The sequence below is a fragment of the Paramisgurnus dabryanus genome, chromosome 14, assembly GCF_030506205.2.
Source record: "Paramisgurnus dabryanus chromosome 14, PD_genome_1.1, whole genome shotgun sequence".
Taxonomy (NCBI): domain Eukaryota; kingdom Metazoa; phylum Chordata; class Actinopteri; order Cypriniformes; family Cobitidae; genus Paramisgurnus; species Paramisgurnus dabryanus.
This window is the reverse complement of record NC_133350.1, coordinates 37,130,412-37,153,015: the sequence shown is the minus strand read 5'-3', so window position 1 is coordinate 37,153,015 and position 22,604 is coordinate 37,130,412. Positions and strand designations below refer to the sequence as shown.

Genomic DNA, 22,604 nt, shown 5'->3' with positions numbered 1-22,604 from the left:
AAATAAGATATTTTTCCCATTTTATTTCCCCTTTGTTCGTTATTTGGTTCAGTTTAATCAGAGCTACCTTGTGTTACGTTGTTCCCTTGTTAGTTTAGTATAAAGTTAAACTGCTAGCTAAAAGTTTAAAACCAAGAAGGATAATATTAACAGGAGATATGAACGAAAGAATTGAACCATGATAAAACGCGACATGTACTACAAATTGAAGGTATGAAATTAAGTTAAATGAAAGCTCGTTTATTAACCATATGATGCTCGTTATAAGGTAATCATATAGGCTAGATACCGTGAGTTAACGAGGTCGTTTACATGCACGTGAGTGCACGGATATCGGTTAATTATTCAAATTACTGAAAAACACAGAGAAAACCGCAACCGCATCGTCATGTGTTTTTCTAAGATGTATGCAAACAGGGGAAATATCGCCAAACCAACAATTAATTTGACCAAAACCTCTCAATATATCATCATTTGTATGCACAGATTGGATGCATTGTAAGCTTTTCGTGGCGCTAGATGTCAGACAGATGCAAATGGAAAATACATACGAAAGTGTAAAACGTGTATGGCGAACATTTGTTTTTTTCTGTCATTATAGATGCTAGTTTGGTGAAAGTTCACACTGAGTGCTTCAAATCATTCAGAAGAGATGCTGTTTTAGGGCAGTTTATTAAAGAAGACCTGACATGCATGACTCCCAATGAGAAACGACTGCTAATACTTATATAAATTCATTACAGAAGGTAAGTTTATATATTTATACATATAAATCATTTTATTTGACATAACTGAACAGTTAACCAATCTTTTTAGTATATGTAGTTTTGTACATATTATTATTATTATTATTATTATTATTAATCTGGAAAGAAACTCACATGACCTGCTGCCAACTTTAATAAAAATATATTATCTTCTCATACATCGTTTTGCTATTGATGTCATATTAAATAGCAATCAAATTGATTACTATTTTGAAAATGTATAAATGAAGATTCATATTGTCTTGAGTGCTGTTTTTAATATAAAAAGAATGTTGAGTTTTCAGAGTCTTTATTGTCATTTTTTGTGATAGGACCCTACCAGACTATATTTGAATACGGCATACCCATGAATTCTGGAACTGTTATTCCTTAACCCAGTTTGGAGGATAAGAGCTTACCAACTAGTTATGTGAGTACACACAGTACATTTGTACTGTACACTGTCTCTAACATGATTTATTATACTGAGATGATTTTGATTCAAATAACGGTTAAAACTGCACCCTTTTTGGTATTTTCTTGACTCTTTTTGTCTTTGAAAATCTGCAGAAATATGCTGAGGTGATGTATTGCAAAATAGCCAACATACAACAATATGGATGACCCTCTGTCTGGTCAACAGGAGTTTAAATATGGTAAGTGTACATGGGTTTGCTACTTTTACGGTTTTAAAGTTTAACTGTATACTCATGGTGTTTAAATTCTGTTTTGCTAGGACGGGACAGTGATGTGGCAGCTCTTCCCTGGCTCATTCACCTCTTGCCTTTCATTTGTGAAAGGAAGAAAGAAGAAAGAGGGTCAATGTGCAACTGAAGCTACTGATTGTGCTGTGTAAGTTTTTTTAGTATTTTGTTCTAGTTATTTATTCAGCAGTTAGTTTACTTGCATTGTTCACCCCATGTAAATGCATACAAGTTCATAAATACACATCAAATACATTCATCAAATACACTCTTTTAAAACACTTAGGTGATGAGCATCAATCCATGCTTTGATGGGGATGAATCAGCACAGCCCTGCCTGCTCTGCGTTGGGAACAGAAGTTGCATCCAGAATTTTTGCATCATTCTGGACCAAAAAGCCATTCCCTCCATGATGAAGACCACTGATGCAGCCTTCCACTACATCATGAGTAAAACAACTACAGAACTAAATACCAGGTTGGAACGTATTTAAGAAAAATGAAACGTCTTTTGAATTGAAATGTCTGTTTTGTTATGGATAAATCTTTAGTATTGTGAAGGATAAGCATTTCTGCCTGCCAGTAAGGTAATTGCAGTGTATTTTAATGTTCAAGTTTTGAGTAGGGTGGCTAATTTTTTTAACTCATTTGATATATTAAAGACCTTATAATAAGTGGTTTTCATGTCACTGCGCTGTGGTATAAAATAACTTTCATTATTCCATACTGTATTCTGTTTTTAATTGTAGCTGAGGTATTTAAATAAGCAGTGTTAAATGCAAAGTGTTGTGTGTATCAATGTAAAAATTAAATGTGATTTACTTTAATAAAAAGAGGTTTGCAATATTTCTTGTCATTTGTCTTTTATAGAAACAACCCATTAGCAACAAAAGTGGCTATTAATCAGTATTTTAACACTTAACATTGTTGAATTCACATTACACTGGTGTTGACCTTAAATTAGGAGTGTTAATTTTTAACACTGTATTTCTGTGCCAACACCAGTGTAGTGTGGAAACAACAATGAATAGTGTGAACAAAGTGTAAAATTTAACAATATTGAGTGTTAAATTAACATATAATGAGTGTTGTTAAATTAACACTACACTTTTGACTAAATTAACACAGTGTAGTGTGGACACATATACACACTTTTCCAGTGTTAAATTTGACACCCTGGGTGTTATTTTAACACCAGTGATTTTGCTGTGTATGCTTGTTCAGTAGTGCTGGGTAGTAGGACCAAAAAATTTATACCAGTTTTACTTTATATGATTTTTTTTAAATGCATGATCGGATGTTAACCACATTTTCTACTGACTGAGAGAAGAAAACAACCATTTTAAAGCGCACATGATCAAATAACCTGCAGATGCATTTTAGCAACGAAAGTGGTGGTGTTGCCCAGTGGTTCTAACGTGTTAGCAACTCAGAAAGTGGTAACGCTTTACAATAAGGTCTCATTTGTCAACATTAGTTAATGTATTAACGAACATAAACTAACCGTGAGCAGTGCATTTGTTACTGTATTTGATTAAATACACAACCTTTTTATTGTGCAAATTTGGTAAACAACTCAACCCCATGTCATCCAAAATGTTGATGTCTTTCTTTGTTCAGTCAATAAGAAATTATATTTTTTTTAAGGAAAGCATTCTGAGGAAGGATTTCTCTCATTTTAATATGCTTTATTGGACAAGTTTATGGTTTCAACACAGCTTCAAAAGGCTCTAAACGAGATTTTAAACCACAACTTCATGTGACGCGCCAGCGCAAACTTACATATCGCATAATCATGACGAAAGGTCACGCATGACGTATGCTACACTACCACCAAAATGTTTACAAGTGTGGAGAAAGAGGATCGTTCTGACATTGTTGTATGTGGAATGATATGAATTAAATGTCTTTGTGTCAGTTTATTGTTTAAAATGATACGCAAATGTGCATTTCACATGAGAGATGCACATGCTTTCGACCAAAGGTCGCGCTGCATTTAAAACTGCATTGAAACTCCAATAAAGTCTATTATGTTGAGAAAAATCCTGGAATGGTCTCCTCAAAAAATAAATAAATAAATAAAAAAAACCAAAAAAACACTTAATTTCTTCTCGACTAAACACATCGTAAATTATTGGGATTTTATTTTTATGAAAGTAGAATATTCCTTTACATACCGTATACATACTGGGAACTATATTTTAAGAAGGCGAAGCACTGCTACTTGGGCGGCGCAGTATACTATTAAAAGATGGCTGTCTCTCATATGACCTTGTTATTTGTAGACAGTGTGACTATACAAATCACAACACATAAATAGGAAAATGTTTGCGTTATTGTTACTTTTTGGGAGCAGTATGCTAGCTGGAGCCATTCCCTTCCAGTCTTAATGCTAAGCTAAGCTAGCTGGGGCTGCGTCAGACAGGGGAACAGCAGGCAGGGAGATGAGAAAGGTATATATATTGACTTCTTACTCTGGGGGATATGGGGAAATTCCCAAAAAGTGGGTGTGTTACTTTAAAAACACATCTTTTGTAAACCAACTGGCAACTACACTTTGTAAACAATCCTTCATTAATGCAACCTTCATGAAGTCAAATTTCATTAATATGGACTTTGAGGTACGTACACATGTACACACACTTAAAGTGAAGCAGTTAAGGGGTGCTTTTCAGTTCTTATTTGTGCATCCTCGTTTCCTTTCCTTGCGTCTTAGCTCCACCCTCCTAGGATGCAAGCGAAGAAAGAACCAAGGACGGAGGAGACGAAATATTAAGTGAAATTATATCTTCTTTCCTTACAATGTTTTTTATCGGTTTCAAATAATCAAGTGCATTAAACTCAAAAAAATCATGTCCTCAACTCAAAGTTCAATGAGACAAACAGACCCAGTTCCGGTAAATGTGAAAGTTGGCACGCCTCTGATCTACTGGCCGTCCTTCAACGTGATGCCCAGGTGATGTCTGACCACCGGCAGAACCCGCTTAATCTCCGTTTACATGTATATGTATATTCTCCCAAGGGTTTTTCCCTCCTAGGACTTTTTTTATTTCCCCGGCTAAAAAGCCCAGGATTTTTTTTCTCCTATGTGGTTTTTCAACCCGAGGAGGCAGTCTTCTTGGGCTCAACTTAGCACCCTCTTCTATACGTTACATTTTTAATACGCTCGCTTATGTTGATTCATAGCCGTTGCAAATTTAGCCGCTTATGCCATCATGTTGTGCTATCCGTCGATTTTCTTTGCTTTTCACTGCTTCTATCACCAAACCCCACAAGAAGTTTGCGCTCGTGTTGGCTAGAGGCTTGACCGCATTAACGCTTAATAATTGTCAAATACATTACATTTCTTGAAAAAAAAAAAGATTTAATTTGCTTCACAAAGATGCTATTGGGTCACCAGGAGTCACAAAGGATCACTTCTATATCTGCTATCGAGTTCTCAAAGTCGCAGATCTATTGACTTGCATTAAAAGTCACCAACATGTCGGATAGCTTGATGGTCAGTAAAACATTCCAGCCACCCCTGCGGTTGTGAATAGAAGGGATACAGCAAACGAAATCTCGGCTGAGTAGCCTACTGTTTTATGCTAACCCTTCACCCAAACCTAACTCTACACACAACATTTAACAGGATTTAGGGTCTATTTGTATCTCATTTAGCCAGGACTGCTGTTTTCTCCTAATCCTACCTTCAAATCTAATCCTAACTTTCTGCATTTGCTGTATCCCTTCTAAACAAAACCCTCGCAAAATAAAGCTACCAAAATGTCCACCATGCCAGACTGGCTGTTTTATAGAAATACATTCCTTTCTGGATTTGCGTTTAATTTATAAATAAATCTCCTAAAATATCACATTTTTCTATAGATGTTCCAATAACGGTTTTCTCTTCCCGATACAGATTTCTGAGCTCGGGGTATCGGCCGAAACTGAGTACCGATCCGATACCTGGGTGTTTATCTGTATAATATACAGCTGTACATACTACTAGCCCTGTATGAATGGATATAACGGTTTTATGATGTGCTTTAGACTTATTCCTGTATAAAACAAGTTATACAGTGAACTAAAGTATTTTTATTATCTGAAAGACATTTGACAGTAATATTTATTTTTTCTAAGGGTTAGGGTTAGACCCTAACCTTAACTCTAAGAGCCACAAACTTAACACCGTAAAACCAAAGGGTATTTTAGTTTCAGTTTAAAACTTAAGTCCAGAAACAGTTTTGTTAAACAAAAGGCATTTCAGTTTTTAAAAACAAAAGCAAAATAAAGCTCCTTTAAAAACACTAGTTTAGCCACAATGTAGTGAAATAATAAGACGCTTGAGTGTAACCATCGTGTCTTTGGGGTGAAGGGTCTTCAAATGCTATAATAAATTACTTGTTTTAAAGTTATTAATACTTGTGCAACCCATTGAGAATGCAGCATGGCATACGAGACATGTCAACGTTTTATTAGTCTGAAATACTAACAAACAGCGGTCATACTGCTGCGCGCTTTCATTTCTTCGCCACTAAGTAAACAGTGATTATGTCACGCGTGTGGTTACTTCCTGGTGATTGCATTCAGAGCAGTGAAGAGAGGAGTTTCGCTTTGCAGCGTTAGCTTTAGCTATAACGGCCATTACTAGGTTTAATAAAAATGTATCGAATTGGTACATGGGTTCAAGTACTCACCGATTCCAATGCCAGAATTTTTTGTGGTATCGGTCACATTTCCGATACTGGTATTGGAACAACCCTTCATTTTTCCCCAGGGGTTTAGTTTCATGCGCAAATACAAATAGATTTAAATCAACAGAACATGATGATTAGGCTACTTCTCTGTTTGGAGAAAAACAAACTAGGCTAAATAAGCCAACAAGAAATGTTACACTTAAATAATTAGCAGATGGACAAAACAAGTAATAAAGTATTTAAGTTTCTGTTATTTTGTGACACGCTTTAAAACCAAAGCAGCAGAAAGCATGTCATGTTTTTAGATGATTTTAAAGGAGACATATCATGCTAAATCCACTTTCTTGGCTCTTAAATGCATTTTGTTGTATATTTGTAGTGTTTATAAGTACATAAAAGTTGAAATTAGTCTCTTCAGGTGCTTTGTTGATATCTTTATATTCTGTTTTGGTCATATTTTCCAACCGGTTCTGATTTTTCTATTATCTATTACGTTTTTTGAACAATTACGTCACAGTATTTGCAGCGGAACTGCTAAATAAGGACATTGACTTCCAGCCCAACACTACGAGCAATCCGCCATTTTATATTTCTCGATGCGATATTGTAGTCCAAGCTCAAGGATGCAGAAGTTACGAGAGCGTAAGAAATGTACTCACATCTGTGGGTAAAGTCATTTTTGTGTGCCCGAGGCACTTTAAGGATAACTACTTCACCAATCTCCGCCAGTATAAAGAAGGATTTGCCGATAGACTTCGTCTGATTGAGGGGTCAATTACTTCTTTCTTTGGAGACGACGAGCAGAGCACTTCGGTAAGCAGTTTATAACTTAAAGTAAAAAAGTAAAGTACACGGTGGTCATGGTTTAGCAGTGCTGTTTCTCACTCCGAAGGCTGCAGCCTGCGGAGATCGCTTTTGGGCATCAAGCCTGGTTTAAGTTAACTGAGCATCACATTTGCAAGTCATGAGCATATTACAACAACTTACGATTAACTAAGAATAATAGTAAACTTTATAATTGTTAATATTCTGAAATAAGACCGTCTTGATGACGTATGCAGCCTAGATATGCGACCTCCGGAGGCTGCAGCCTCACACCATTGCGATACCTCAATATGAAGACGTTGTTCTGCAGGTTCGTCGTCTTCATTTTCCTCTCAGTCCGTTTCCGACTCTGGCGCGAACATATAAGGCTGGATGAACAAGTCTTCCGTTGTTGACATTTTGTGAATAACGAGTAAATAAAAAGTTTCTGTGCAGCTAGATAATCGTATCTCTGCTATAAAACTACAAAAATGGCCGAACGGGGTGGAGTTTAACCGAGTGTCACCTCTGCAACCTGGAGAGGGGGCAGGGTATGACTTGCATTTAAAAAGACAGTACCAAAACGAGTTGCTCTCAGATGCACATCAGAAAAGGGGTAGAAAGGGGGCCTGTGGGGCTATAATAATGAGGAATTCAGACCCAAGCATTGCAGTTTCGCTTTACATAGACCACAAATAGATGATTTATATGTAAAAAGGACAGATTTAAAAGCATGATATGTCTGCTTTAAATAAGCACAGCGTTTTCCCCTTATTGTAAGTGTACACAAATAAAAGTACATAATTTACCCTTTAGAATGTTGTTTTATTTTTATCTGTATGACCATAAATTTAGGGAAATTTAAGGTGCAACTAGTTCATCACACGTATGCTGTTCATCGGCGCATATACACGGACGCAGCGCAGGGCTGCGAGAAAAGACAGTATCATTTTGATTTAACATATTACGAGTTTTTTGGACATTCATTTGTATTCGCTGTACTCATAATCAAGTTATCAGGCTATTAGTTATTCAAAATATAGGCTATAAGATCGACACTCATTAAATGAAAGGATTTGTCCAAAAACAAAAGGTGGGCTGACAACTGAATAATACTTACATGGGACTGCAAGACATTTATAGTCTACATTAATCTGTTTGAAAGGAAACATACATTTTTCTTGTGGAAAGAGAAGGACGTTGGTAATAACAATTTGAGCCAGACGGTGAGACTGTGTTTCATATGTCTTCAGACGGAACAGCAGAGTCGGGGTACCCGCGGGTGTAATAATATTAACATGTCATTTAGTTGTAGATGTAGGTCGGGACTCAATAGCCAAGTGGACGGGTCTAACATCCAAAAACATTTTGACTAGATTCTGATCAGTTTTTAAATGGCCCTGTGCCTTTTGTGTTTAAGATATGTCTGAAGACGGTTAAAGGTTTCTATGTAACAGTGCGATTTTTGGTGACGTGACCGGGTCAGGGTCACAGTCTTTGTCAAACGGGCCGGGTGTGGAATAAATTAGCTGCTGATGTCGGATAACTGGTCGGGTTTTCTGTCAATCACTGCGGATGATCAAACAGGACTGTGCATTACTTTGCAACAGGGAACTGTAACGCTAAACACGAGCACGAACTTGCACACAACATTAAAACTACACTGAAAGATGCATACGAAGATATGTAGTAAAAGGTATTTTAAAGAAAATGCATTTTAATACAAACTTAAAAAAGCAATATGCTAAATTTAAGGAATAATAAATGACAGCATAAAAATGATAAAAAAAAACACATGTTAGTTTACTGTAGCCTATATTCTACATTTAAAAAATATAATGTACATTTAATCACCTGCTGCCATAGCTGGAAAAATCCTAGAGGAAACACTGAGATACGGTTGGTTTATCCTGGGTAGGAGTGGAGTTGTGCAAGTGTGTTTAAGATGGATTTTGTTAAAATGGGGTGGTCCCAGTGATAAAACAACTAGTTCATGAGTCGCAGGTGCCAAGTAAAACTGCTTCAAATCTCTGTTTTGTTGGCAGGCCACACAAAAGTGAATAGAATATAAACGACACAAACATGCAGTGAGTCATAAGTTATACAGAGATAGTGGGATAATGTTTTGTGTGTTGCATGCTCGTGCGTCGCTCCGCCCATGGTACGCCTACAGGGGGCTCAGCTATTTTTTAGAAAGTAGCAGTACAGCGGAACTGTCTTTTATAAATCTGATTAAACTAAAAACTCTTTGAATAAAGAAAGGATGCAATTCTACTCTACGGGGCGGTTTCCCGGACAGGGATTAGACTAGTCCTAGACTTAAACACTTTTAAAAGCTCTCCAAATGGAAGACAACTTGCACTTACATATCTTAAAATACATCAGTGCCCTTTGTTTTACCTTAAAATGCACACAGGTAATGTTTATAGTAAGGCATGTTTGTTAAAACTAGTTATATTTCCTAATTCAACTAAAGCCTAGTCCTGGATTAAAGGGAAATTCCGCCTTGAAATGATCCTAGGGTTAATAACAAACGTGTACCGAGTTCGACCGTTCACTGGAGTTTGTTTTCATGTTAGTCTAACGTGACCAGTGTTATTGCTAAACGCAAATTAGCATGTTATGGTAGCCTTCGGGGCATCAGTGCATTAAAAACGAAATCGCTATGTCTATACTACTAATAATGCTCAAAATAACCCCACACTTACACTGTAGCACAATGAGGGTCTCTATATGTAAACCGAAGCATTGAGAACTTTGCAAGTGTACAGGCAGTTTATTAAAAATAAACACTTACCGTTCACGTCTGGATCACATATCCATGCGGGCGCCATCTTGGGAAAACTGAACTCTCGCGTGAAAGCACAACACCTGTTCCACAACAACGGGCAACAACGTTTTACGCGAGAGTTTAGTTTTCCCAAGATGGCGCCCGCATGGATATGTGATCCAGACGTGAACGGTAAGTGTTTATTTTTAATAAACTGCCTGTACACTTGCAAAGTTCTCAATGCTTCGGTTTACATATAGAGACCCTCATTGTGCTACAGTGTAAGTGTGGGGTTATTTTGAGCATTATTAGTAGTATAGACATAGCGATTTCGTTTTTAATGCACTGATGCCCCGAAGGCTACCATAACATGCTAATTTGCGTTTAGCAATAACACTGGTCACGTTAGACTAACATGAAAACAAACTCCAGTGAACGGTCGAACTCGGTACACGTTTGTTATTAACCCTAGGATCATTTCAAGGCGGAATTTCCCTTTAAGCTAATCCTGGTCCGGGAAACCGCCCCTATAGGTACTCAAGACTAACATAAGATTAACAGAAACAGTGTGCGTTATGTGACCTTTAAAGTCTGATAAATAGTCATATGTACTGATACATACCAGTTTCTGCGATATTTCTGCAATTCCTGTCTTGCACTGTGCGACCTTTTCATTCATTGCACTCTAAAAAAAGATCAAAATCAAATACAGAAAGAATCAGACATAGAAAAAACCAAACATCACCTGTGACAAACATACACCTGCAGGAAAGAAGTCTAAGTGAATTGGTCCAGGTATATTTTCTTGCTTTAGAACAAATAAACATGTAGTTGCATATAAACACAGTTAGGGCAAATCAATCATACTTTGCAAACTCAAATTAAGCCAGTCCACCTTTTATGTAACTACCTGACTGTAAAAAGATATGACTAGTCATAAAGAAAGAAGATTATTAAATTGTAAGTCTAAGCAGTTTATGCAACTGGACACAGTACACAGAAATATTAGGAATGGGAATTTTTTACTGCAAGTACTCAACATCTGAAAATAAAGTAGACATTGCATGGAAGCTGTAGGACTAATGAAACGTCAGTAAAGTAATACGTTTCAGCAATTCTTCTGAAGAAATATTAATTTACCATATTAGCTTTCTCTGGCAAAATAAGCTACCGTCAGAGCAAGAGTAACTCTGGCATTCACGCGCCGATCTGATGGTTTCATTTTTCAAATTGTTATAAAGCTGACGTTTTTCGTGATGTTAGAGCATAAATAATGTCTACAAAATGTTAAAGCTCAAAGTTCAATGCCAAGTGATATACTTTAACAGAATTCGCTTTTACGACTACAGAGAATGGCTATTTTTGGACTGCAGCCCTCTACTTTCTGGATATATGACGTCAATATAGGAGTTTTTGACTAAACTCCGTCCACACAGTAGGGTTTCCTGCAGCACTTTTCAGTTCGGACGGCCGGCCTAAGCTGGGAAACCTACCGCCTTAACTAGGTCGTTAAAAAAAGCTGCAAAAAAGGCAGTCAAGTGCATCTCAGAGAATAGCACAGAGGCTCTTCACATCGCGAGCGGGCGGGCACACGCGCCACACGGCCGAAATGAGATAAAGATGTGGCCCGGACAGTCACTGTCTGGAGGATAACTAGCCAGTTGATAAAACATCTCTGAGAATAACGTGGACACGCTTCACACCGCAAGTGTGCACGCACACCACACGACCGAAATGAGATTAAGACGTGGTCCGTCATGTCTGGAGGATAGCCAGTTGATAAAACACGTGTCCGTGAGAACTGTAAGTGGACTTCTGTTTTGGGTTTATTTAAGCCTGTTATTGTATTAGTTCTTGCAAATTTAAAGTAAGTTAGCAGTTAGCAGTTGATTTTGTTGTTTGAGCAACCTGCTAGCTAGGTTGCCTGTTGATTAACTGTAATTGTTGTGCGTTCTGCTCACGTCATTTATGTGCATTTTTACATGCTACAGTAGTTACGCTCTTTTAAGATAATGTAATTAATTGTGGGAAATAATAAGTTTTTACCATTTTTGCGCTATCCATCATCATTCGCCAGACGTTCTACAACATCTGCTTTAGTTTGTGTTTATTAACCCTTTAGTTTCACTTCATCACGCAGCTATTCCTGTTAGAGGTAAAAACATTTAATTCATTAATAAACTAGTATGTGTTGATTTTCTGTCAAAGTTTCTTCAAAATGAAGTTTTATTTGAGTGTTTAAAAATTTTTTTTTTAATTTTCATCATAATTTTCAACCCTTTAATTGCCACGCCCCCGGCCCCGCCCAACCCTACCACCTATAACACATTTTTTTGTGGGAAACCCTGCACAGGAATACGCCAGTCTCCAGCTAAGCTCAAACATCTCTGGCTAAGCTAAGCTGCTGTCAAATCACAACAAACTAAAACAACCACAAAATCAGAACTTGTTAATAAGGCTGCACGATATTGAGAAAATATGCATTATGCGATGCTGCTGTTGAATATTGTGATAACGGTATGTCTTGCAATACGTCTTCCCTAGAAAAAACGCTATTTTATAGCATCAATACATATTCTTCTGATGTAATTAAGTCTAATTTATAGGTTTTTATTAAAATCACATTTATCTTCTTTAATTGTTATTTTAAATTCTCATATATATCTTTGTTTTTATTGTGATTTTATCGTGTAGCTCTTATTTTTACATTTTCTTTTTTATATATCGTTTTCTCATTTCTGTGTAAAGCACTTTGAATGACCTCTGTGTATGAAATGTGCTATACAAATAAACTTGCCTTGCCTTGCCTAATTCAAGCTAAAAATATATATTTCAGATGTACTGTTCTTTTTAGGCACAAGTAGGTCACTGACGTTTCCCCGCTCGTCTCAACTCCTGCCATATTTATTTTCCACTCTCTGCTTTGAGCCGCTATGTCTGTGTTTCCCAACCTTTTTTCTGCCATGGCACAGTTTTGATAAGCAAAAAAATCATACAGCACACCACTTTCACAATAAGCATTAAAAGATCTGCACAAACCTGTATTGCAATGCTTAAAGGTGCAGTGTGTAATTTTTAGAAGGATCTCTTGACAGAAATGCAAAATAATATACAAAACTATATTATCAGGGGTGTATAAAGACCTTTCATAATGAACCGTTATGTTTTTATTACTTTAGAATGAGACGTTTTTATCTACATACACCGAGTGTCCCCCTCCATGGAAGTCGCCATTTTGTGCCACCATGTTTCTACAGTCTTAACGGACAAACTTTTTTATTACGTTGTCTCCAATCATGACATGTTTGTCTGGTGGTGGCTACCGTAGCTTCTCTATGCATTTCAAAAGCAAGGGGTGAGCTGTGAACGGAGCACAACATGGATTCAGCCAGTCGAGGGACTCGACCGTATGTATTTTAAATAGCAGATTCTACACTTGCAAGAATACTTTGATTAGTGGGTGGAAGTAATTACACATAAATGAGCACATACTTTTGAAAGAAAACATGGGTTTTTGCTAAGAATTAACTCAAAAAAGTACACAGTGGAGCTTTAAATTACTTGATAAACTGGAATATTATACTGTATTTAACGTAGTATTTACACTTAATGTGAAACTTGATCTTGTTTTGATGAACACAAATGATATCCTGGCTAGAATTGATGACAGTGTCATCGCAGCTGTGACCAACTCAGCAACCTGTTAGCTAGTTTCAAGTACTTTTACCAAACACTGTGGTAGTGTTATTTTCCACGGCACACTTGGGAAACACTGTGCTAGGTTCACCTTTGCGCCCGCTTGCCCCGGGCCACCGGGCAGTCCTTTATGTTGAGCCCTGATACGTGTGACAAACAACTAGTTATGCGTGACCACAACCCAATACTTTGATATATTGAACATTTATATTAATTTCATAAAACCGTCTAAGTGTTTAAAATGTCATGTACTTTTATAGAGGATCCTGTAGATGATGATGTTGCATTCATTTGTAGGAAGTTTTTAGATTTATGTTGCGAGAGGACTTTGAGACCCAGAGTGCTTTGTGTCATATCCACTTGCGTTTATGTAAGTGGTATTATTTTTCTTTACAGTCATTTTAGTTATATAAATATCCTTACATGACTAATATCAGTCTTTGTGGCTGTGCGGTTACATCTGAACAGTTCAGCCTCTCTTATGAATCTGCTCAGAGTCGCTGGTTAGTGGGTAGTGTTGTGCGCAGGGGTTAGGGCAGACGTACTATCTGAGTTTGAATACTGGCTTGGCATATTTCAGTTTTATTCATGACAAACATTTAAGTTCATAGCCTTTTATGCAAGTCTTAGGCCTAATTTCATTTTTTGCTGCTGTCATCTTTTTGTCCATGGGATTGTATCTGCATGAAAATAAATATGCTGCAGGTTTCACCAAGTCAAATTTAAGACTTTTTAAGACCATTATGAGTGAAATTTAAAGTCGCCATGAAACGGAAGTATCAATTGCCTAATTTTCCCCGTGGTGACGTGTATCAGAGTAAAACCGCCCTCTGAATGAAAAAAGGCAGGGCTGGATTTGAATATGTCCATCGAGATCTGACTGGATAATTTGAAGTTGAGTCGTGTTACTAATTGCTAATCGCAGCGATATTCTCCCGGACCCCGCCCACCTGCCATACATTTTGACCGGAAGTAAAGAGAGATCGTTTTTAGGAGGGGAGGAGATTTGCATTTTTGTAGGGCTGGACCAGAAAATTCGAATATTCGAATATTCGTTCCGTGGGTTGACATTCGATTTTCAGTTTTGAGATTCGAATATATATATATAAATATTTTTCAGCGTTAATGCAGAGCTTTTGCCAAGCAGGAAGTGCGCTTCACGCTCCCGCTCTGTAGGTGGCGCAGAGAGACCAACATCCATAGTCAACAGCCATCAAACAGCACCAGTGGAAGAGATCACCTCGAACGGAAAGCGCGCTTCCTGCTTTGGCATTCACGCTAATAGTGTTGTAAATAACGTTCAGTTTCTTGCAAAAACTGATTGATTTGCTTCACAAGACGTCAATATGTCACACAGAGTTATGGGGGATTACTTTTGTATTGGATATATATGCTTTAGCTCTTAAAGTGTGCGGATCGGTTGACTTGCATGACGGAGCACTAGGGTTTCTGCAAAATATCTTCTTTATTGTTCTGCTGATGAAAAAAACATATTGATGGTGTAAGTGTTATAAATAAACTTGATTTTGAAAGTATGCTACCGTTTTATTACAGTTTGTTGAACTTCGTTCATTTATTTTCGTTGTTTTATTTAAATAGCCTACCCTACGTTGTCAGTAATTACTGTGCTGCTAATTTCTGATACGGGAATGTTTGTTTGTTAGAAAAATGTTAGGCTACCTTATTAAAAGTATTGCTCTTGTGTTTTGTTTCACTAATGCTGTTCTCGCAGGACGCGTGACAGGCACGCCGCTTCCAGCTTGCGCTGTTCTGTAGTATTTTTAAAGTTTATTTCTTAAAGTTTATTCTAAACGTGTCACATCTCCATATTGCACGAAAAAAAGGCACTACACTCCCTTGAGTCCGCAGCAACACATTCGTCACATAATAAAACTGTAGATAAACAGACACACACACACACACACACACACACACACACACACAGATTCCTGCCTTTATTAAAGAGAAAAATATGTTCAGCCCCTCCTTCCGAAGCTTCGAATATTCGATTTTATTTCTACTAGAGCTTCGAAGCTCAAAAAAATGGTATTCGGAACAGCCCTACATTTTTGATTAAAGATTATGAGGGCACATTCATTTTTTAAAATTAATGAAGCTCACAGATAAATAATTTGTAAAAAAAAAAATACCACAATATTACAAAACAAATTAGTTTTTTTATTTTACTTTTCATTGCGACTTTAAGACCAAGGCGACACAATGATCTCAGAAATTCTCAAAACATTTTTTATTTTATTATATCTTTTTTTTGACAAATAAAATCCACTGATATGGGAAGATCAGTATGGTCAGCTGATGATATGTGCCTTGTTTACATGTTTTACACTTTCTCCACCCATACATTATATGCATAAATATGCACTATACCGCATCGCATTTATTCACCTCTCTAATTAAATGAAAATGAAATTTACAATTAAAAGGCTGTTCGTGGTTTGTTGTGTGTTGCTAAGAAGGCCGTTTCTAAATCTGAAGGCTGTAGCCTCCAGAGGTTGCATTTGTAGGCTGTATATGTCATCAAGATTAGCAGATTAAAGTCTAGGGAGTAAACGCGCATGGAGCAGTGAGGTAAACAAAAGCTTCCTAAGTAAAAACTGTGTAACACTAAAGTTGACTCATTGTTGGTGGCTCGGGACTCGACGGCCTGACTGTTTAAAGCGTAACTAAACCCCTGGTCAGAGCCTGACTCCACCAACTGGCAATATTTGAAAAATGCAAGAAAAGTGGGCAGATCCCAAGGAGATATAGGGGACAATATATGGTGAGATAGTAACAAGGGCGTGGTGATCTTGAACCTCCTTACGTCACGAGTCATTTTTTGGACCCAACATCCAATAGGAAAATTCAACTGCAGTAGCCACAGTTCAACCTGAAGAGGGCAGACGTTTTTACACCATATATTTTAGTATTGAAACACTTTATATCCAAATGTCAAAAAAACTTACTAAAACTAATGAACAGCACTAATAAATCCCCATTCTTACAGATCATTAACTAAAAAAAGTTGGTTCAGGGTTTAGTTACGCTTTAAGTGGATTTTCAATAAAGCAGTGCTGATTTTTTTCGCTTCTGGGTCCTCTGTTTCAGAACCTGGCAAATGCTCAGGTAAGCCACGGGCTAGTTGGTTAAATTAACACAGAAAAGATTTTTGCTTATACAAAACTGCATTTAAGGTTTGTTTCTAGCAAAAACTTCAGTATACAGTCAGATCACCCGAAATATAGCTTATGGCATGAATTGCGTGGATTATAATAGCCTACATTTGTATCCGCTTTATAAAATTATGATTAAAAACTGGATTAAAGTGCAATTCAGTGACGCACGAAGTGCAGAACTTTTCTTTTTTGAAGGCCCGCCCATCAAATACTTTCTTCCTCCGTCACTGATTAGTTCTACAGCATTTTAAATTACCATTTTATTTTTGCGGACAACGCTTTTAGGAAAAAAACTGAGGTAAGAAATGTAAGAGTTGGGTTAATTAAATTTAAGACCTAGGATGAAAATCTGGCCGTTTTTAAGATTTTTTTGGCCTTAAATCGAACTTTCTGAATATTAGACTTTTTAAGACCCTGTGGGAACCCTGTATAATGTGCATAGTGTACAGCCCTCCTCAATTTATTTACTTCTGATATTTTAACTGTGATGAAAAATTTAATGTATGCATTAGCAATTTCCAACACCTTTTTTCTTTAAAATATACGCTCAGTGTTGCTGTACACTAAAGTAACACTTTCAATTTTAGTAGTAAAAAAGATTTCAGACTTCTATTTAACATGCTGTTGCCATGGGGAATCATAATATCGGAGCTCCATTGATGATGGCTTTTTATAGTGGCTGTGTACGCACTTAAAGGAGCATTTCACCCATAGAAACATTAATTTTTATTGAAAGTGTGTCATATTTGTAATCAAAATGTAACATACATTTTAAAATTTGGGGCCTATTTGACAGAGAAAAATGGTGTTTGTAGTCTCACTCCGTCTACAAAGATATTGGACTTCCTTCTTTCAATGATGCAAAATGATGATTTTACATCATTGAAAGAAGGAAGTGCAACACTGAAATCTGTATTTCTCCTGTCTCAGCGGCAACTAAGGAAATGATGCATGACCATTCAAAAACATGACTGGGGTTATTACTATACTAAGTTTAATGCAAATGGGTGAAGTGTCCCTTTAACTCTGAGTCAATTGAACTAACTAATTTCAGCTGATCCAATACCGAAGACTCATGCTGAGCCCCAATTCGCATACTATCCATCCTTAATAGTATGCGAAACTAGAATTAGTACGTCCCAAATCGTAGTATGTTGAAATGAGTTACCCAAAAGATACCCGGATGGTCTACTATTTTCGGTTAGAATTCGAAGTGCAGATCAATGCACACTCTAACGGCTAATATTGCCCACAACCATTGCGTGCGGGAGGGAGGAGCTTAACCACACTGACTTATTTGTAGTAATACTGTGTCTGTACAAATGTTAACTTCATTAGTCCAACCAAAGAAACATGGTTACTACACTTTTACTATAGTAAAAGCATGGTTCATTTTCATCGAGGTATTTTTTAGTTATATACACAAGTATAAAATGGAGCTAAACTCTGCAGAGACACAGAACCCTGACTCATACTAAGGTAATATACTAGGCCCGGTTCCCCGATAACGTTCACTCTTAGCGTGCTAAGAAGACTCAAAAAGATATAGCTTACCAAAGTTGTTGATGTTCCTAAGTGTGTTCCCCGAAGTGTCTCTTAAGAAGCTTCTTAACACGCTGCCTCTAAGAACGACGTACAATGGCGCTGTCCCAAGTGAAGGTGCTGAATTATTTGCGATCGATCACTCAGGGATCGATTTTCCACTTCACACGAAGGTGCATTACGACGTTAAGAAAGACAACACGTTATATACAAATGGAACATTACTCAAATTATTCCAGTCACATTTATTTTAACATAGTTTAAGTTATCCGTAAAATATAGACTATTAATTAAATGATCAAATTGTCAGTAATACGGGTAGACGAACCGGGTATCCCTCGCTCTTTATCCACCCTCCTTATCCCGTTGTGCCACTTGTGCCGCTTCTTGACATGGGTTTTGACTTTAAAAAAATATGTAATACACTTTTATACGACTGTTAAGGTACTTAATCAGAATTGATTGCAGTATTTCTGTTTAATGCGGTAGGCTATTGCTTACCATTAATGTTTTCAATAAAAAGCAACCTAGATAGAGAATATGGTCTAAGAAGATCTAGCAGCTCCATAATGAGTTGTCTTGGAAGGCGATTTTTTTATTTAGCCTCGTCAGGCAAAATGTCAAAAGGTTTAAGGGTTGAAGAATAAATAAATTTGCATGGACTTAACAGTTACGCGGCCGGTGTTGTGTGCAAGTCTGTTTCCCCTATGTTTCCCTTTAGTGTAGTGTTTTTCCATGGAGCATGGAGCAAGATGGCCGCCGGAGTATATGGCTGGTAAACGACTCTGAATTGAAGTGATTATTGTGATTATAAGTGTATTTTGGATAAGAATCTAAGTGTTTTACCAAGAAGAACATCCCAATAAAGGGAATTGTGCTGGAAAATTGAGAATGACAAAGCCAAAAGGTAAAACCAAACAAATTGATACAGACAATGGGAATGAGGAAAGTAACGCAGCTATGTTTGGCATGGCGGAAATACTTAATGAAATAAAAGCATTTCGCATTGAGACGTCGGGAAATTTTGTGGCACTGAGGAAAGAAGTGAGCGACTTACGAAATGAACTTGGAGATATTAAAAAAAGAATGGACACTGCAGAACAGAGGATGTCTGACAGTGAGAGGAATATTACGCGAGTAATGATTCACATGTTACAGCAACAAGTTTTACTCAAAGAAAAATGTGAAGACTTGGAAAGTCGTTCAAGAAGGAATAACATCAGGATTTACTCAGTGCCCGAGAAAAGTGAGGGAATTAATATGATTGACTTTGTGTTGAATTTGATTCAGGAACAACTTGGTGTTACCGCAGAGCTTCGCATTGAACGTGCGCGCAGGATATACGTGCCAAAGCGGCCTGGGCAACTCGAGCGTCCCCGGTCTATTGTGGTGGTATTTCAAAGATATGCCACAAAACAGAGTGTGCTGAAGGCAGCGTGGATGAAGAAAATCATACAAGTGAATGGTAATAGGATTTACTTTGACGAAGATTTTACTCCAGCTGTCTACAAGGAAAGGGGGAAATATAAAGATGTGCGGAAGCTGTTGCGCGAGAGGAAGATTAAATATCGCATATTATTCCCTGCTAAATTGAAAATCTTTTGTGAAGACGGTAATGTCAAAAACCTTTGAAAACTCAGCGGCAGCTATGCGAGGCCTATCTGAGTTTGGTATCACCATGAACCTACCTGAGGAGGAACGAGATCTGGAGACAACGCTGTGTGCGGCAGGTTGGCAAACGGTTGGCCCTCGCAGAAGGAAAACGGCGGTGTGCGACTTAGTAGATGCTGTTAAATCACTGTTGGACAATACGCATTTAACAGGAGCTACATGTTAAAGACATGGGGTTTCGGAGCATTTCAAGATTGGGATAATGGGCAATTATGGACAATGAAATTAAGAAGGGACTGCGTGCACAAGGTATTGACTTTAAGTTTTTATTTTAAAGTTTCGTCTTGTGTATTTATGTTTGAATATTTCATTAATGATTAATGGTTGAACAAATTAACCCATTAGAGATGAGAGGAAATGGGGAATACAAAATATAGGATTTAGATGTAGATTTAGATTCAGGAAGGCATGTACGAAACCAAAATTTAATTTCATGCAAATATTATAGTGAGGATGAATTTAATTTAAAAGTGAAATTAGACAATCATTTTTCACTTGTCCATTTTAATTGCAGAAGCCTTTATACAAATCTTGACAAAATTATAGATTATTTAAATACATTAAAAAGCCAGTTTGATGTTATTGCTTTTTCAGAAACATGGTTAAATGCCGACAAAGGTTATGATTTGGGAATTGAAGGATATAGTCTGTATCATGTTGACAGACCGGGAAAACGAGGAGGAGGTGTGGCAGTGTTTGTTAAGGAAACATACAAAAGTACGATTGTTGAAAGAATGTCTGTGGCTATAGAAGGACTTCTAGAATGTGTAGCAGTGGAGATAGAGTTGGAAACAAAGCAAAGAATAATTATCGCTTGTGTGTAGAGCACAAGGTTCAAATGTAGAAGTATTTAAGGATAAACTCACTGCACTTGTGGATTGTTCAATGTTAAAAAAGACTATGTGGTGATATTAATGTGGATTTAATGAAGACAAAAGGCCAACCAGCAACTAATGATTTTTTAAACGAAATGTATAGTAAAGGTATGTTTCCAGTGATAATACAACCCAGTAGAGTGACAAGGACAACTTCAACATTGATTGATAATATTTTTTTTATAATATTGATATTACCTTTTATAGTGGTCTGCTTTTATGTGATATTAGTGACCACTTACCAGTTTTCATGGTCTGTGACCTAAAACTTGGTAAGAAGACAAGAGAGGTTGATAAAGTTAAATATATTCGTAGTCGGACAGAGAAGGAAATACTCATTTAGGAAGGATTTGATTAATTATGATTGGAGTAAAGTTTTGGTTGAGGATGTTAATAAGGCTTATGAGGCATTTTTGAATATATTTGTAACGCTTTATAATAAAAATTGTCCCCTAAAAATGGGTAAAGTAAATACGTTTGAAAAAAAACCATGGATAACAAGCGGGTTACAGAAGGCCTGTAAAAAGAAAAACAAACTATACCGAGATTTTATTAAATATAAGTCTCGTGATCATGAATTTAAATATAAAAGATACAAGAATAAGTTAACAACTATAATGCGACAGGCAAAAAAAGTTTATTATAAAAATTAATTGTATGAACACAAGACTAATATTAAAGAAACTTGGAAAATTTTAAATAAGGTTATGAAGCCAAACTTTCAGAACAATAATTTACCGGAGTATTTTGAGCACAAGGGTAAGGTTATTAAAAATGGAATAGATATTGCAAATGAGTTTAATTCCTTCTTTGTCAATGTCGGACCAAATATTGCGAAAAGAATTGAAAATTCCAATCATGTAGGTAATAGTGTGACAGGAGGTAGTAGAATCTTACAGTCAATGTTTCTTGACGAAATAACTGAAACTGAAATCTTAGACATTGTGAGGAAGTGTAAAACTAAAACCTCTTGTGATGGGGATGGAATAGATAGGACCATTGTAAAAAAAACAATAGATTGTATACTCCAACCTTTAACTTATATCTTTAATTTTTCCTTTAGTTCAGGTGTTTTTCCTCAAAAGATGAAGACTGCGAAGATAATACCTATTTTTAAGAAGGGTGACAAACACGAGTTTAATAATTATCGACCGGTTTCAATACTTTCACAGTTTTCAAAAATATTAGAAAAAAGGTTTATTTATAAATTGGATTTATTTTTGGAAAAAAATAATTTACTGTTTGAGTATCAATACGGATTTCGTTCTAATAGATCTACCGCTGTTGCATTAATTCATTTAACAGATGAAATTCTAGCTGCAATGGATAAAAAGCAGTATCTTGTAAGTATATTCATGGACTTACAGAAAGCGTTTGATACTGTCAACCATAATTTATTGTTGTCAAAATTACAACAATATGGATTAAGGGGTCGGGTATATAAATGGCTTGAAAGTTATTTAAGTAATAGAAGTCAGTATCTACAATTTAAAAACTATAATTCAAATCATAAAACGGTGGTATGTGGAATTCCTCAGGGTTCGGAAATTGGTCCTAAGCTTTTTATATTGTTATATTATTAATGATATATTTGAGGCCTCCAAAGACATGAATTTTTTATTGTTTGCAGATGACACAACAGTGTTTAAGACAGGGACAGATTTAAATAAATTAATGGTTACTATTGAAAGAGAAATGTCAAAATTAAAGAAATGGTTTGATCATAATAAATTGTTTTTGAATTGGGATAAGACAAATTATATGGTTTTTGGAAATAAGGGAAAACAAGAATGTACAAATTTAGTTATTCAAGATGTAAACATTGAACGTGTTTCAGAAATCAAATTCTTAGGGGTTATTTTAGACAGTAAACTAAGTTGGAAGTCTCATATAGATCCTATCAAAAGTAAAATAAGTAAAAACATTGGTATTCTTTACAGAG

General features: G+C 36.5%; 1 protein-coding gene and 1 long non-coding RNA gene across 5 annotated transcripts in view; one reads left to right on the top strand and one right to left on the bottom strand.

The window, feature by feature from the left end:
* Positions 1-22,604, bottom strand: part of LOC135758160 (kinetochore protein Nuf2-like) — a 40,306-nt gene that overhangs the window by 13,866 nt on the left and 3,836 nt on the right. For all 4 annotated transcript variants that reach the window (XM_065273023.1, XM_065273021.1, XM_065273022.1 and 1 more), the window contains exon 9: positions 10,325-10,387. In XM_065273023.1, the coding sequence (XP_065129095.1) occupies positions 10,325-10,387 (63 nt within the window). The remainder of the gene's footprint in view (positions 1-10,324; positions 10,388-22,604) is intronic.
* Positions 586-2,206, top strand: LOC135758155 (uncharacterized). Its single transcript, XR_010536467.2, has 5 exons — positions 586-746; positions 1,079-1,176; positions 1,317-1,402; positions 1,483-1,598; positions 1,737-2,206. It is a non-coding gene; the product is annotated as an uncharacterized lncRNA (long non-coding RNA).